The following is an 18,290-nucleotide window of genomic DNA, read 5'->3' on the forward strand; positions in this document are numbered from 1 at the left end:
GAGCCAAAGTCGACAACAGATTCAGGTGCTTAAGCATACAAACCAAGACCAAAGCACCACACTATAATCAGACAGGTTTCCAGTATTTACACTGAATGGGAGAAGTCTTGTGACTACGTGGAGTTAAGGATGTGGGCTAGCTGTTATATAAGGCCAGCTGATGAAGCCAATCGCTCCTGCTTCATGCAGCAAGCTCTTTCTTGTGTCAAGGTCTAGCAGTTATGTAATGTTGTTCAGGCAACTTTTGTGGGTGGCTAATATGGGTTACCAGACAGGACAAGCAAATCCTTGTATTACTGTGGCAATACGGGGGTAGAAGGAAGCCTTAAGATTTGTACAAAAAGGATATTATACCTGAAATGGCTAAACAAATCCAGTGCTTGCTGTAATTGAGTGCAAAACAAAAATAAGTTCCTTGTGAGGCAATACCACACGTATTGCGGCAGCTACACCTCTGCTGTTGAGAAGCCGCATCTCTTGTTACCTCGCCAAGTAATTAAATTAGTTGAATTTATCAAATGCCTGGAACATCTTGAACTGAAAGGGGAAACATCACTTTTTTCCAGACTGAATAAAAGCCTTGGGTGAAGCAAGGAATCTTTCTCTTGCTTCACAAAACTCTGAGCAGCGTTTATTCAAAGATTAAAAAAGGAAACGCTCCTTTTCAAGCGAAAAATTTGGCACCTTAAAAACACAGTAATAGATTACAATTTCTTCGAGAATCGTGATCCTTGAGAGGAATTTTCTGCTGCCAGGAATACACATCCGTTCTTCTGTTCTATGATGTGACGCGCTTTATCTTCATAAACCAGCTGGTCAAATGTGAGTACAGCATTTGTCTGTGCCTGTGCCTCTGTGATATTTAAACACTAACATGTCAAGCCAAAACAAGTGCATAATACAAAGTACATGTTTTCTTCCGATATAATGGGAAGAAATGCTGTAATTCTCCACTCATGTCCCTGGTGAGGTAGTGCCGGGCCGACAGGGGTGGAGATTTGCGTAAGCCGTGGAGCCTGGCACAGGCTGGCACAGAGCAGGTCTGCGGCCCTGTCAGTAATGACCCATTCATCCACATGTGGCCCATGGCCTGGGCTGAACCCGGGCTTCATGAGGGCAGAAGCCAGGCACTAGCTAAGAGGTACACCCTGTGTGTTTCAGGCTGTTGTGAACAATATTCTTTGTAAAAAATAGTCAATAAAGGTCACAACAAACATCAGTGTTAGTGAAGTGGATATCAATCACAAATCAGGTGATTTTATTTTGGTAAGTGGTCACCATTATACAACAATTATACAGTCAATGCGTGCTATGCCATTATTAGCTCATTATGGCAGATTTCATCTGTAACCAACCACTGATAAACACGTGGGCACTGAAGTGCTGTGATGTTATATAACCGCACATAAGAAGTAAGCAATCCATGGATTTAAAAGAGGGGATTAAAGTGGGAACATCTGAATACTATGCAAAAATACAGCATGCAGGTATCTGATATGCAACTGCAGGGAGTGGACTACACCGCCATCTTTACTGTCTTGGTTGCTTCTTGTTCGGAAGACAAAAGGGCCAAAAGTTGCTCAGGCCATGAAAACTGACTGCTGACTGACTAACACTCTGCAGCTGTCACTGGCTGTAAAGCCTTTCACTGTTTATGCGTACACACGCCTGGGGCAAATGGTAAGAGTGAGGGCGACAGCTGCGCGCTCTCGCTCTCTCCGCGCGGCGCCCCTCACCTGAGTCGCGGCTGGGCGCCCGCTCGTGGCGAAGGAAGAAGCGCACCTCCGTCCTCTGCGGGCCCCAGTGCTGCAGCACGTCCAGCATCCGCTCGCCCTCGCCGACGGCCCGCTCTGCTCAGGGACAACAACACAAGGAGGGACGCCGCGGGTTAGCGTCACATGAGCCACCTCGTCACCTTGGTGTTAAATGGCAGCATTGCCGTTTCAGATTCATTGGCCTGCTGAGCATATGAGAGCTGCAGGGAGGACCTGGAAACATGTCAGATTGGGTATTTGCATTTAAAAGCAAGAAACCTCTCAAAGCACAACTCTGTAGGCAGACCTAGAAAGGGACAGGAAAACTAAACAGAAAAGGATTAACTCCATCAACGCCTTTCAAACTGCTCTGTCGATTCAATGTCCATGCGTGCTAAAGGTAGCCTTTCAAATTTTCTTTATTTCGACACATTGAACACTTTTTTTCCAGTGAAAATCTATGTAGAGTTGATCCTCATGGATCAGTAGAATCTTTTTCTTACCGACATACAATGTTCTTGACACACAATGTTCTTGATTACACAAACGCTGTGTATTCAGAGAGAGAAACATTATTTCCAAAATAAAGGCAAACTCCATTGAGTGGTGCAAATGCCACTGCCCTCATTGTCCCTGGCGATTCCTCCAAGGCCAAGCACTGGCAGTTCCACAGCTCTTGTGTTTATTCCTGACTAGGTGACCATGGCAACCCCTACAGTGAAACCGCAGGTACTTGATGGGGGGAGAACGCTTCCGATCGGTGTAGTTTTCAAAAGCTGAAACACAATCTCTTCCCTGTATTTGAGCCAGACTCGTGTGAGTGAGTGTGTATGCCTGTGTGTGTGTGTGCGTGCATGAGTGCGTGCGTGAGCCGGTGAGTGGGCAGGTAAGAGACTGACTGGAGTGAATGGGTGGGTGTTGGTGAGTCAGTATGTGTGAGCAATTGTGCGCGTGTGAATGGGTATGAGTGGGTGAAAGAGCAAGTCAAAGAGTATGTGCTAGTGTGTCTTCCCTTCCCTGGTACTGACTTAATTTGCATCAAGCCACAGGAAAATACGATAGCGCTGAATGAGCCCCTGCAGACTGTGCCAGGCAGTGGAAAGCCACCTATGCAGGCTCGTTCAAGCTTGGCTTATCGTGTTACACTGCCAAAAAAGAAACTAGACAAGTGGAAAGGGGCTGGAGCCATTGAGTTCTACGTTCTTTCCAACTATCTCAGGTAAGAATTAGCTTATGATTATATAATCAAATCATGAACTTAATATGGTATGATATATAAGAGTACTCCAATCCAAAAACTGAAATAATTTCAGTTTACATTTCTATTTGTATTTGTATGTAGACATATGTTAATTATTGTAACGCACATTAAGTTAGATCTATGTCCTTTTAAAATGCTTTCCTTTCATAAAACATCATTTAAACATAATGCAATGTTTAGGGAGGGAGTAATTACAAGGATAAAACACAGCAACCAAACTACATACAGTATGCAACATCTGTAGAAGATCCCTTTTCTGTTCTGCCCAATATTGCTTTTGCTTGTATTCTGTCATGAAGGGCACCGTGGCAAATAATCCTCAACCAACCGATGAGGTACAAAGGATGTGCAACTCACCTGAGCCACGCCACATCTCAGCCAGGTAGCACTCTGTCTCTCCTGGCTCCTTGCACAGCTCCACAACATCACGACAGAGGGTCTCTGGGGTGATGGGGACCTCCGTAAAATGCTGGTCATTGTTACTGAGGTACACGGTCAGGAACATCTACAAGGCAAGGCAAATGTGTCATCAGCACAGTGACCACGGCAAGTTCCTCTGCTAAAAAAGATCTGGAAATGGACATGAATTTCAGTCCTTCTGCTTTACCCGCTGTGGGCATCTTACTTTCTGTGCAATAAATAAAACATTAAAATGCGAGCGTGAGATTTTTGTCTGCCGTTTTTTTTTTTTTTTCCCCTCAATACACTACCTTGAATGATATGAGCTAAATAAACTGGATGGAAACCTGTGCCACATTTCTATGACATGATTTATGAAGTTACTGAAATTAATCTATCATATTCCTTTATTAAAAACTGCTCATGTAAGCCCATTTCACTACAGCCAAGGCAAGAATTCAGTCACCACTCTACATGAACTGTTGGGGCCACAAAAAATGCTTTAACACTGGCGAGAATCTAAGGAGGCCTCGTCACGAGTCTGACCTCGAACCACCAACAGCCCCCACATGGTGGGTGACAGAGTTCCTAAATGGCTAATCGCAGTTCTGACAGTGGACCAACCACCCTGACCCAGTCCCCGCCTGGCTGCTGTCCTGCCTTGGGATCATTGGGCTCACTTTCTGAAGCCCTGGGCCACCACGCCTGCCCCGCGGTCCGCCATCACTCTGCTCTGTCGCACTCTGGCTGCCGGCCTGCACCCGCCTCAGATGTGCTGCTGTCTCTTCACGGGCCAAACTCTCCGAAGGAAAAAAAGCTGCTGATGCTCATGACACACAGATTCCTACTGTCACAAGAGCAGATGGTCACCGGTGCCCCATGTCTATTTTGGGAAAAAGGCAGTTTAGCAGCAGAGCAAAAGCCTTTGAAAAGGCCCCAGATATCCCTGCCATGGCAACAGCGTGGAATCCCAATCGGGTGAACGCGTGTGAGCGAGCATCTGGAGCTGGGGCGGGGTTTGGCGTTTGAGTGCTGTCCAGGGGACTCTCGGGGAGGACACTGAGTCCTCTCCATTCCCCAAAGTCCCGGACACTGTAACTGCGTCTAAACTCGACCGTCTTTCCCTCGAGCATGCATTTCCTAACCACGGGGTGGGACGGGCAGTGCCTTAACTGCGTGAATGTGGGGCAAGGGCTGGATCGCAGCCCAAGCGCCTGGTATTGCTGGGAGAACAGATGGGCCTGTGTACAGCCGGCTGCCTTCCTCCCGGACCCTCCAAGGCTGGCTACGCTCCTTCAACAGCGCAGCTGAAAGAGGAAATCTCTGTATGTGTGCGTGTGTCTGTGTCGTCATCTTAATACAAAAACCTATAACACAAACAGACCCTCCAAAAAATTACAAAATAAAAAATTTGCAATCTATGAGACAGTGATGAAAATTTTCAAAACCCACAAGCCATGTCAACGAGTAAACACTAGTGGAGGGGAAAAAAAAAATCAGAAAGAAAAACAGAAATGGTACAACCATTGGTAATGGTACAACAAATGGTAAACCCTTTATAATACCATAAAATCTAATGTTAACAGCCAAATTCAAGTGCCATTTCTCAAACAGTTGTGCTGTATGAGTTTAACAGGTTTTTTTTTTTTTGTCCTTTACAGAATATGCTTTCTGACTTAATCTGCACACTGGATCTAAATACAGTTACAAAACAAATACTGCTGGCAGTTCTGAAGGGCTACTACAAAGTGTGGGGCCGAAGAGAATGCATCTGAGGAACACATGAATACTGCTCCCTGTCTCAGCCCCTCCCCCACTCCCCACAGTCCTTAAGTCGTCTGGCATGGTACTGCAACCGTGGTGGACTTAATCAGAGAGGGACAGGCATCATGCTCTTCAATGGACAAAAGTAGGGCATCTGTGTGACAGTTTCGAGGGCTGGCAAGTAGCACGTCAATTCCAATTTGCAAATCAGAAGGCACGGTCACTTTTGGCCCAATTGGCTGGCGTTTTTTTTTTTTTTTTGGCACGCAAGAAGCACGATGTATTGGATTAACAAGGCGTCTGAAACTGTGTGGAACAGAGGTCACATCCCCTATTCCAAACCGACAGGCAACATTTCCCACATCCTGTTCTCTCTGGTACTCATCGCAGGTACACCTGCATTCTGAGACAGACGGATGAAACAAAAGTAGGAATGCTATGATCGATCGGCCACTGATCATTAACGGCCGACATTCATTCTAAATAGTTTGATCGGAGCTCTCTATAAAGGCCGATCAGAAGAGCCGATCAGATGACGCAAAATACGTACGACATTTCTCTGTGCGCGGCAAAAGAAGCTCGCTAAAATGGCTTCACCAGTCTGGCAGTTCTACAACGTGTCCGAAAAAGTCAATAAAATGGCTATATGCAATGTGTGTGAGGCAGAAATCTCTCGTGGTGGAACGCAACAACGGCATTTTAATACCACGAACCTCATTAGACATTTGAGAATGTCACGTCAAACAATACGGCGAGCATGAAAGCAAGCCAGCGCAAGGTCAGTAAAGCGAGTTTAAGAAATATCAGCCAAGATAAAACAATTCATTGGCCTTGATCAGCAGCCTCTTTCTGTAGTGGAAGATGAAGGGTTCGGAGGACTTATTACCTACTTGGATCCACGCTATATCCTTCCAAGGCGTGAGTATTTCACGGACGTATGCCTGCCGCAGTTATACCAAACAGTGTATACACATATTGACAGCATTTGAAAGGGCAATGTCGCATCAATTAGTTTTACAAGTGACATCTGGAGTTCGAGTGCATGTCTCATGTCCCTGTTAAGCTTAACCGCGCACTTTATTGAAGTGATCAAAACTTCAAACCCAGCGTTGTTCTTCATTGTCAAGAATTCACAGGGTCACACACAGCGAGGGCTCTGGCTGTCGCATTCAGTGACATGTTCTGATCCTAGGGAATCCCGAGAGAAAAGGTAAGGAATAACGCTAAGAACACGGCAAAGGCACTCGCAGAAGCAGCATGAGGCTACCTCTGCGCACCGTGCGCAAGTGTAGATAGCGGGCGGCTTTTCAGCACAATGGCGAATGTTGTAGATGAGAAAAGGAACAGGCTGACTTCCAAAAGAAGAGATGCTTATATTTATAAAGAAAAACTTGCCATCAATGCTTAAGAAATACGCTAAGCTAAAGAATGGTAGCCATGGCAGGTTGTAAAAACATGTAAACGTTGAGGAATGCTTTATACAGTATTTGGCTATAGCCTTTCTTTGTTGTCATTTTATATTGTCTAAATTTGTAGTAGGCCTAAATTTAGAAAGGCCCTACATTTTGTTCCATCTATTGGAATTGATTTTTATTGCCTTGTATAGGCTATAATGGTGTCTTATGCTTTGAAACATGGCACATAGTATTGAGCATATTTAGCTTTTATTCCACAGGAAGGCTAAAATATTTGCTAAACTGCTCTTTAGCCAAGCATACGCTATTATATTGGTTTCAATTTCTTCATAATCTACATGACCTAATAAGTGAATGGAATATGTTGCATATGTTGCCTGACAATAAATTAACAGTTGTCAATTTATGATACTTTCTTAATTATAATATTTCTGTGATGCTGTTCAGAATAGTTACTTTTATTGCTGTAAATAGTAAATAAATAAATAAATAAATAAATAAATAATGCTACACAATAAATAGAACACTTGTATCAGCCAATTTTGATTCCGGTGATCGCTGGTCGGCGATCGGCCCCAAAAACCCTGATCGGAGCATCCCTAAACAAAAGGAAGCCATCACTCTACTGAGCACTGTCACACGAGCGAGGAGTGTAATCAGTTACCAGCTTGGATGGGAGAGAGATGCTCAAGGTGTTTCTACAACCCCACCATCTAAATGGCTTTTGTTCAGTCCTTTATTGAATCAAGTATGACAGTCTTAGACTACGCAATTGCTTACCCACGGCTGCATATATCCATCAGAGCAGGATACAATGGCACAGAAGTGGGGAACGGTCTGCCCCCACCATTGCTCACTTCTTGAGTGTTATTATATGATCACTGGAAACTATCATCATGCTCACAGGTAGCTAGCAGGCTGCATTGGATCTAATCAGCAAATCTTACATGTTGGACAAGACTGCTTCCACTGCCTTTTGTTAATTTTTAAGTTTCAATAATACATTTTTAATAGATAAATTTGACTGAAGGGAAATGTCTAATGTTGTATCTGAACATGTAGTTAACAAATCATAATCCATAACATTTGATAAAAATACTGAAGATGAATGAAAATTTCACTGGACAGCCATTTCTACGTAGATACAGCTTTTAAATATTAATTTGCAACGAGTAATTGTAGGGATGCACAATATTGGACTTTTGCCGATATTCGATATGCCGATATTTTCACATTCATTTTGGCCGATGGCCGATACCGATACCGATATAGTGTGTGTGTGTGTGTGTGTGTATACACAAACATGCTGCATAATTTAAAAATGGTCTGTCTTATTTCCCATCGCATTCTCTCCTTATGGAGCGAATGCGGGTGAGAAACCTAGCTAGGGGGTCGGTCGTAACCATTCCACCCTATACACACAATACACATTTAGTGTCATCGCGTGCGCATAGTTAACGCGTCACCTTATCGGCCAGGCACATCGGCAGAAATTTTCATATCTGCTGATGCCGATAATTAACTTTAATTTTTATCGGCCAATACCGATGTCGTGCCAATATCATTGTGCATCCCTAAGTAATTGTTAATATTGATTTCAAACGCCAAGCCATTCAGCTAGGCATGAATTAAGTGAGATTGCATGCCTTAGTTTCTTTGAAGTCCACACAGAGCATCCGCAACAAGAGGACATTTCTGCACTATTATAATTTATGTTTTTGGCAGGTCTGAGTTCATCGTCAGTCAACACCTTGACAAAAGATGTTATTAGCAATACAGAAGTTACAGAGGCAATGCATTTCAAAAGATGCATGCATGTTCCAGCTCCCTCCCACACTATTCACATCAATAAAATATCTGAAAATATTTCTCATTCCATGTCTGAGGATATGGAAAATATGAGTTTGAATGAGAAGTATCTAGCGTAAGGCTAAGTGTACAGCATCAACACTGTTAACATTCTGATGGGATATCCGTATGTTACTACTTCTACTACAGTCATGTGTTTCATAATGAGCCAAGCTGCTAGAATGTTGACAGGGGAGCACATCCCAAATAACACTCCTCCCCTCTGTTAGCCAGTATATTTGTATGTGTCTTCATGTGGAGGTATGCACTCAGTCAGTTACATTTCCCTCGATCGCTGTGCTCGTGACACAACCATAGCCTTCCAGTCACATACAGGATGTTAGCACACAGAGGTCAAGAGATGATTAAATCTCTCTGGATGTACTGATGCCACATTCAGTGCATTGATAAGGGAAGTACAGAATTCATGTTGGAGTGGATCATCTTCTTTGACAAAGGGTTGTCCCCATTGGTTGATAACATTTAAGAGCAACTTCTATACAGCCTGTGTGGGACTCTACAGTCACAGTCTGAGAGGAACAGACTGCTTCCTGTGGCTAACATTGACTAAAACACAGCTACCCCATTGTTGTGTGTTACTGCCATACACTGGAGGAACCTGTTTGGTATTCAACTTCTCACTTCTCCTTTTATTGCAGTTATCGAGTTCCCTTCCTTTTAATGCAGAGCATTCATCTTACTCTCAGTTACATATTTTTGACACCACGTTCATGGTCTCTGTTGCCTGTGGACACGCAATTACAAATCCATGAGTGCGCTGATTAAGCCGTTAAGACACATTTTGAAATCGATATGTGTGTATTCAAACCACAGCGACATGAGCGGTGCTAGAGGTAGCCACGTAGTTACAGACCCTGAGCGGGACAAACCACAGCCTAAAACAAATGAGGCCTTCCAATACATACATACACCCTGACAATCAGGAATTCTACCTGGCCAACACCACACAGTGAGATCACAATCAGCCTTAGGCTCAGAGTAGTAGGCCTCCAGCAAGCATTCGGCAGTGCGCCGTTCTGCGGTATCTTAGTAACATGAAGGTAGCGTCAGAACAAAGCCTGCTTTGATGTGACTTGCACGACTCGAGCCCGGTCCTCGGTGTCCTCGGCCCCTGTGAAGAAGGGTACTCTCAGACCATATGGCCCAGTCGCTCCATGGCTGGCGTGACCCCAGGTGACCTGATGGTTCACGTGACACTCTGATTGGATCAGCAGCCAAGCCCCGCAGCTGACCACCCCAGCTGTCCCTGAGTGCAGGCTATGGACGCTGCGGCTGTGCTCCTTGTTAGAAGAGCTGCAGCCATGTAAGGATTAGCAGGGGCACGAGGGACAGAGTTTTAATTTGTTTAAGATGGCGTCCACAACAGAAATGATAATTGATGGATTTAAGACATCTTTGTGGATTGAGAGCAGTTAGGAGCACAACTACAGGCATAAATCTGTGCAAATCAGCTAAGAATGCAAAGTTTGTTTATTCTCTGAACCTGAGAGAATAAACAATGATCTAAACTAGGACTTGTAACTAAACTATGGCAAGAAAAAGAGGATCTGTTACCTCTAACTTAACATCTTTTCTCTGTAACCATTTGAACTGGAAAAGCACCATAGAGCTGGTCTCCATGTTCTACTGAAGATTACCATTTGTCCCTTGGATCATTCTTATTGTTCATTTTCACTGTTCAAGGCACTGTGTCCACTATAGTCTGATCTACCTTGGCTAAGCTTGGCTTTTCCAGTGATTTTAATATATCACATTGGTTGTTTCAAAAAGGCATAAAACACATTTACATTCATGGACAATAACCAATGGCTCATTCAAACTCACCAATATTTAGGTGTAAAAAATTTTACTGCACCAGTTCCCCTCACATGGGCTCCTCGGAAGTTGTCACTTCCTTTTTTAAAATAAACAGGTAGCACAAAAATTAGCACACAGATGCACAAGATGATTGTTTTTTTTTTAGCCTGAATGTTGCCAAAAGATGCTTATTGAGACCTTAAGCTTCTTAATGCCCCTGCACAATGGTAAGACAACTGCCTATGTCATGGGGCATTTCAGAAAGTCATGGCTGTCAGCTATTGACATTGTTAGTCATCATCCTGGCTGTTTCCTTTCAGTTCAATGTTCTGAATGTTTACTTTTTGTCGGTGGAGGTCTTGATGGTCTGCAGCAACCAAAGCCAAACAGCCTGATAAGGATGCAAATCGCATTTGTTAAAAACTACTAAAGATGTAACTGACAAACAGTTAAAAAGCATGTTATAAAATACCAAAGGTCTACCAAACTACCTAGGTTTATTTCTATCATGATAAGAGATGACGATGGATTTTTTAAGGAAATCCCAACTTTTCATCAAACAGTATAAATGAAACCAAAACATACATGTCAAACTATCACACCCCTTGCTAGTTCAATTAGAGCTGAGGTTACCCCATTGACTAACAAGCAACATGGCTATTAAGTAATACGAGTAATGTTGTCCCAACAACTGGGACTGGATATTCTAACAATTTGTGGTTATGTGGCATACAGCAGTTTTCAGCTAGTTAGGACAAACCTCTTCATTGGCCCCTACTGTTTTGGAGTATTAATATTTTCTATGAATTCCTTGCTGTGTACAGGCATCAAAGGTGTTCACACGTTCTCATTGCCAATGACTACAAAATCACCCTGTCTTAACTGGTTCTGTCCCTTCTAGTAGCTCTTCAAGGGACTGAAATTTACCAACTGCAAAGGTTAATTACAAGTCAGTTCCATACCATATCATGCAACAAGGAGCCCAGACACTTTCAGCACCCTGCTTCCTGAAATGGAACTAATTATTCTCCAAGCCGCGACACAAGGAAAGTAGTGGTAGAGAAAACGGCCTATGTAACAGGAGGCAACTCCAACATAGGATGGGGAACAGGTTCCAGAGTGGCCTCACAGCCAAAGAATCCGCTCTGATTCGGGAGGTCAAAAAAGCGGCCACAGCGCTGGGAGGACGTCCTTCACCAGGACGAAAGGCAGAGCTATGCTGTCTCCTGGCACAGAGGCCCGTTAAAGATATTGCTCAAGTTAGCAACTCCACCTGCCCTTCCATTTGCAGCTCCAAATTCAATTACCAAAGACAATAACTTATTGTGGGACTGCAGCAATAAAAATCTTCATAACAGCAGTTTGGCTTTCATAAATTTTGGTAATCTGCCAGGACAGCAGAGCTTCTCAGAATATCGTCACAGAGTAGTCAATGCTGTGAAGTTGGCACTTTAATATTAGCCTATCACAGACAGTGAAAAAGGAGAAAAAAGGAGAAAAGGCCTCCGGCCTCTCTACTTTGGCTGGGTGTGCGTTCTGAAAGGTTTTTGTGGAACTTGGAGTGAAGTCAATGGAAAAATGTTACACTGTGTTTCTGCACAGTGATACAAGCATCCAGAGCAGTGTTAAAATACTCCACAAGCTGCTAGCCCTCCCAGCTCCTGCCCCCAGCCCCACCACACATTTTAGCAAGGATACTTAAAACCAACTTTTGAGCCAATGAATGAAGCTGCCTCATGTATTTCAATACACAAGCAGTTACTGTTTAAAGCTTACATATACCACAAAATTCAAAGACATGACAGTAATTTAAGTCACATTCCAGTCCTAGTTGCATCTGAACACTGGCCTTGTCTGGGCAACCATTATAACCTGGTCATGCAGCGCTTATAATATTGTTGACTCCTTATGGTTTTTTGCTTGTGTTGTACTCTATGTCACTTTTAAGTCACTTTGGGTAAAAGCATCTGTCAAATGAATAAATGTACGTGAACACAATCTTTGTGCTGTCACCACAGCTGTACAGAGCACCACTGGTTCTCAATCTGATTCATCTAGGCTATGGAGTAGTTACGCTCAGGTTGCCATGGACGACAACCATCAAAAACTCTCTACTACAACAATGTTGGTGTGGGAATTCCACCACAAGTTTCCTGACAATTCATCATTTTGCGCCATATTTAGTTCCGTTGTGCCTTTGCAGTGACCGCATTTTGCTCTGCTTAAGTATTTTAGCCCTCAAAGCAGGATCGTTCAGCCCGAGAAAGTGCTTTATCAAAAGTCCTATCTTGCAAAGCAAATAAAAAGCGTTCTGTCCATGCATCCACCATCTTGTTGTCTGACATAGTTCCCTCAGTCTGCCTGGTGACAGATCTGAAAGCAACAAAGTTGTTGCTGGCTGAGACTGCACACAGTTCCTACAGTTGTGAAGCACGCTAACTTGTGGGGACGAGGCGAACACCACAAATCAATAAACACCCACCTCATGGTCAAAGTGGTATTTTAGGTTCGGGAATGGTGGGGATAAAGCCTATCATTAAACTGGCCAAATACCACATCCCTCCTATTTTACCTTCTCCCATACATTGGATCAGTGTATCCAATTTCCACACAATGATACAGGCCTGTGTGTGTCTCTTTACAGGCGTTTACTCTGGTTACACAAAATGGCTCCCTTGCAAGACAGGGAAAACAATGACCGACCATGAACTTCAGGTTTACGGTCAAGATCTTCTGTTACAGTTCCTTCCTCTTTGATTCATTAAACAGACAATCACAATACCCACTTTGAGCAAAAGCCAGAACATTTTAATCACTTTTACAATACAGTAAATCCTTTACAGGAAAATAATCTCAATAGAAGTGCTGCTCCTTACAGTAAGATTAAGAAATCCTGATAATTTCTTTATACGGCATTATTTAAATAATTAATGTAACTCCATTGCTTTAACTAATGCCTAAATAGGAAAAACATTTTTTTTTTTCACAAAAGGAACAGACGCATAATGAACGAATCATTACGGATGTTTTTTATCACTTGACCACAGAACAGGAGATCATGACATGATTACGTGTCTTTCGCACTAGCGAGTGTGTTAGAACATCATCAAACACAATAAGCTTATGCTTATTTTAGCATAGCGGCCTTGGTTTCCTGTAAATTTACAAAGAAAATTATTTTCTGAAACTGGCTGACATTTTTTTATTCTTCTCATGGTCAAATGAAAAGGCAAAGTCTTCTCCAGTGAGCTCCACACAATGCACTCCCCCACATGCTGCAGTGGAAAAAAGAATTCTTATTTGCAAATCTGGAAAAAATGATATTGATATTCAATTCTACATCCATGAATACTGGCCTTGTGTCAGAGGGCAATTGCTGGGAAAAACTCTGGTCACCACTGAAAAGATAATCTATATACATTTTACATTGTTTTATGTTTTTACCAGATGACCCTGTTTTTGTGTCATTTCCCACGAAAACAATCAAACTGCAGATCAAATCAACATTTCATTCAATTCAAGCAAATTGGAAAATTACTGTACATCCAACACTGACCTCACTGTACTGTATGTCCAATAACCAAATTCCAAACCCACAACATGCACATACACAGGCGCCTGCTACTAAAAGATATGGTGTGCACCTAAGCCTCATCGCTCCATTCTACAACAATACCATTAATCAAGGACAAAAGAATGGCACCCACAAGGACTGAGCTGGATTCTTGATTTATCCAAGACAGACAGACAATCTAATTATAGAACAGTACATTGTTAGCAGTAAACCCTCCATCCAGTAGACCCTGTCAGACATGAAATGACTTGGTTAACACTATGGAATAAACACTGAGTGTACTATGGCCTGCTGGTCAATGCCACAAGCACCACGATGATTATTATTTAGTGGAATAGGCTTTGAGCAAGGTTAGCACAGCACTGCCATAGCACCGAGAGACAAGACAAAACTGACAAATAATAATAAAAAAAAACAACTTGAATTTTACAATGAAAAACACAGAAGCTGCCGCTGTTATAGCTGCTAGATCTCTGACTGTCAGGTACTTTGTTTTCCAGCACCTCTCAAAAGCTCAGTCGAGAGCCAAGCTCAAAGATGTCTCAGATTCTAAAGCTGAACCCAGCACTACGATCTGCATCAAAGGGAATACATCTCTTCAGATCTCTGCAAAATCCTGCTTTGCTTCCCAACAGAAAGAGGCAGTCTCACCTTTTCATTCATGTTTGAGACATCAGTCTAAGATTCAGGGGAAGTAGCAGATGGCGTGAGGCTGGTAAAAGCATACAGTCCTTTCCTCCAGGAGGATTTATAGTAAGATTGTTATTTATAGAGAATATTATCTGTCATGTCCAGTTGGTCCCAGCAGATGTCCTATACAGCTGTTGATAAAACTCTTTTCATTACATTCTTGTGAAAGTACTCATTATCCCTCAGTACAATATTTTATTACTAGAGCAGTGAACATAGATGACTCGATGTCCACATCCGCATGAGCACAGAGGCTGATAAACATCCAGACACAAAACCACCTGGGCATCAACCAGGCGGCGTGCTTCTTCTCTGTGGAAGAACAGGTGCTCCCAAGCCAAAAAAAGGCAGAGACGCCACAAGTAATTTATGAGTGCTGTGAAAATGTGGGTGCTTACATGCACACTAACAGATGCACATCTTTCTCAGTTTGACCACGATTCGTGCAATATACAGGTACACATCAGAAATTCTACCTTTTGAATATAAATGCAAAAAATATTAGTTTAAGAAAAAAAAGCCAATAATACCGCATTCTATGGCACCAGTTTGAGGACAAAGAAAGAGCCAGGGGTCACCGGAAATACATATTTTGGTAATTAATTACATGACATTAATTACAAACTTGGTTTATAGAAAGACGATCCAAACCTAACGTAGGTTACATACATTTTAAAACTACATTAATAAAATAATAATAAATATAATAAAATGTCAGCTGCCACAGCGCTACTCATTTCAGCCTTTCCCTCCAGGCCTACAGCACCTTCTTCAGGTGAGACAGCATGTTCATGGCATTTGCAGTAGTTCTTACACACTTGCACGTATTAATCACTTCATCATTGTTTCATCAATAGACAGCTGAAAATGCATGTCTGCATCATTTTTAAATAAAATCTAGACTGAATAAGTAGATGAACAGACCTAATTTACATTAAGGAGGTTTATATATTCATCTGTAAAGTAAAGGGTACACTGCCAGAGGCAAACAAGCCATTATTATGTGATGTTCAGAGGAAGAAAAACATGGTACTCAACACCTGGTTTCCACTTGCCAAAGTAATACCGTGTTAAATATGAAATGTGTTGTAAATTGAAAATAATGGAGATGACGTTAAATAGAACTCCTTACGGAGTGGGTAAAACAACTTGGCCAGATACTTGGGTTGACATTTGACGGCCACAGCAGGAAGAGATGTTACTGCTGACAACCGGCATAGGTATGATCAGCACCCTCCCCCCCATCAACGTCTCTGACACCTTGAGAAAAATATGTTTGATTTCAAAATGCCCCCTATTGTCAGTGTTATGGTAACAATGACGCAGTTATCTTATCTGTATCCACATTACACGTCATTCTGCTATTTGAAAAGGTGACAATCAGCATTTAAATTCTATTTTAATAGGCTTAGAAATTCGTGTGTATATGGTGGGAGCTGCAAAATTTAGCCTGTTTCAGCTTCTTACTAGTATGTTAGTGTCTTTGCTGATGTTTATCACAAATTCAAAGCATATTCGCCGTATTCGTGTCAGGTGTTGCTGACCTTGCATGCCGTGCGGTCGTCGCCGCACCTGGTCTACTGGAAGAAAAATGTCACGAAGGAAACAATGTAGACGGTTCGTCCCAATGCTATATCCTTTCATCTTAAGAATTCGTACTGGGAGTATGAGACAAAAAATTGCAATTCAAGGTTACGAATACTGCAGGCAAGTAATAAAAGAAACCGATGGATAATCGGTGCACCTTCTAACAGGGAACTAGTAAAATGGACCCTGAGATGGAAAAAGTGACTAAATATTTTTCCACGCTAAAGTGATCTGTCGCGAACTGTGTGGACTGGGAATAACCCAGTGTTAGGTATAAAGTGAGGACATGTCGTCATATTAACGGTACCATGCGTCATTTGTTGCATAGACTTCAGGCCTAACTGCTAGAATTAATTACTCTATTTTGGTGGTAATTTCAGGAGATATTTGTGCCCAGCAATCTCGATAAGGTACAAATGGATACATCATCACAAATTTCTCCTGTGTGTTCAGCAAGCACACGACAATGGGCTAATGCTGCTATAATAATGACAAAGGCAATGTGTTCTGAATCTCAGACTTTGACAGTGCCACTTAGGCTATAAACTTATTAAGCAGCTAGCATAGATTAACCTACTAGCTATAACCCATGAACAACATCAACACTGTTGAAATTAAATAAATTGTTGACAATCAAATAAATGTCAGTTTGTGTGCATACTAAAGTAAAAATGGAAGAGCCACTACCCATGAGGACATAAACTACGCTTTTTTAATTAAATTAGACCTAAATTAAATCTCCCCGTCAGAGAGAGACACAAATATTTCCTAAATTAGCTAGCTAGATAACGCCACTGTAACACCACACTGTAGCTACTTTCGTAGCACTTGGTGGTAACATTAAGACTACAGCCGTCATCACTTTTAATTCCAGGATGGTTCAAGACAAATCTCACGATTTAGAAATAATCACTCTACACGACGCCTTGGTTTCTTTAACCATCTCTTTAGCACTAGGCTACATCAACTCGACTAAACCAAAAAAGCTAAGGTTACTACTTTTACCAGGGCAATCAGTGTTACCTCATCTAGCAAACCATGTCAATTCTCATCCTAGTCTAAATGAGGGTCACAAAACTGATATACAGCAAAAGGATTATAAAGTCTGAGGTATGTGTGATTTTATTAAACTAAACAACTAGTAAGCGAATTCGTTTTTAGATCACACTACTCACCGGCATCATTTTAGCTCCGTACCGCATTTAAACTTATTCCTTTGATCGTGGATTCGACAAAATGCAGAGCAGGCGTACGAGATAATCCCCAAAATGAGATCCGACAAACCGCAATGGTGATGCCACTCGGTTAAATTTCCCCTTTGTTGATCTCTCTTTTAATACCCAGCCATTTAAGAGTTGGACCGCGTTACTTCGCGGTGCTGTGTTGGAGGTATTGACCAGTATTTCGCAATTAAAGCCCAACTATTGTTCCTGCTAGAAACCTGTTGCAATGGCACGATGAGGCCCTCTCGCAGCGGGGAAAGTTTTTCGTGGAGAATCCTTTGAATAACATTAGAAAATAGTCCACACCTAATCTAAACTGCGTTTCTCATGTGCACTGCTGCTGTGCGATTCACCTGGTGCAAGGTATTTCACTCTTATTTCGCAATTACGTGTAATGTCGGTACTGGTCAGTCAAAACCTGCTAGTTAAGTGTGTCTGATCAGGCACTGCACCGTTTCTCGGTTGGATCAACAAACTATGGCCCTGCCCGGAGTGACGTTGCGCGACGAAACTAATCCCACTGGAATTCGAACTCCTCCCCATTATGCCCTCCACTCATATTGGTCTCGTTTTAAAACAATAGGACCATGAGCACCTCACACAGTTTAGTGATCGAGTCGTCGTTGCATTTGAAAAACTAAGGAGATTACTTACAGAATCCAAAGTCCAGGTTCAAATCAACTTCAACAATACGCCCCCTTAGTAACTACATACACAGGAGTTGTTTGGCTACGATACAAATTGTGAAATAAGCAATAAAAAGTTAGCAGAATTGAAGTTGACAACATTTAGTAACAGTCACTGAATAACATTTCATCACAAAACAAGGTGATATGAGTTGATAGCTATATGCAAGGCTAAATAAGCGAGCCCAGTTCTCTCTTTCCATGAACACCGTAAATTTTGAAAACAGCAAAATAGCATAGAAGCAAATAGATTTTCGAAGACGTCTGATTA

At 42.3% G+C, this 18,290-nt stretch overlaps 1 protein-coding gene across 1 annotated transcript; it reads right to left on the reverse strand.

Annotated features, from left to right (window-relative positions):
* Positions 1-1,626: 1,626 nt before the first annotated feature.
* Positions 1,627-17,803, reverse strand: LOC118795002 (apoptosis-stimulating of p53 protein 2-like). The gene is made up of 3 exons (XM_036553363.1): positions 17,286-17,803; positions 3,373-3,520; positions 1,627-1,850 (listed from the first exon to the last, which is right to left on the reverse strand). Exons 1-3 carry the CDS (start codon positions 17,310-17,312, stop codon positions 1,627-1,629), a joined length of 399 nt encoding a protein of 132 aa, XP_036409256.1. The 5' UTR covers positions 17,313-17,803.
* Positions 17,804-18,290: the final 487 nt, after the last annotated feature.

Source organism: Megalops cyprinoides, chromosome 1 (assembly GCF_013368585.1).
Source record: "Megalops cyprinoides isolate fMegCyp1 chromosome 1, fMegCyp1.pri, whole genome shotgun sequence".
In the NCBI taxonomy this organism is placed as follows: domain Eukaryota; kingdom Metazoa; phylum Chordata; class Actinopteri; order Elopiformes; family Megalopidae; genus Megalops; species Megalops cyprinoides.

Bases quoted from the DNA above. Each gene is read 5' to 3' on its own strand.
- LOC118795002 (XM_036553363.1), bottom strand. From the start codon at position 17,312: ATGCGGTACGGAGCTAAAATGATGCCG. The intron at 3,521-17,285 runs GTGAGTAGTGTG...CTTGCCTTGTAG, and splicing joins ACGGAGCTAAAATGATGCCG to ATGTTCCTGACCGTGTACCT. The intron at 1,851-3,372 runs GTGAGTTGCACA...GTCCCTGAGCAG, and splicing joins TGAGATGTGGCGTGGCTCAG to AGCGGGCCGTCGGCGAGGGC.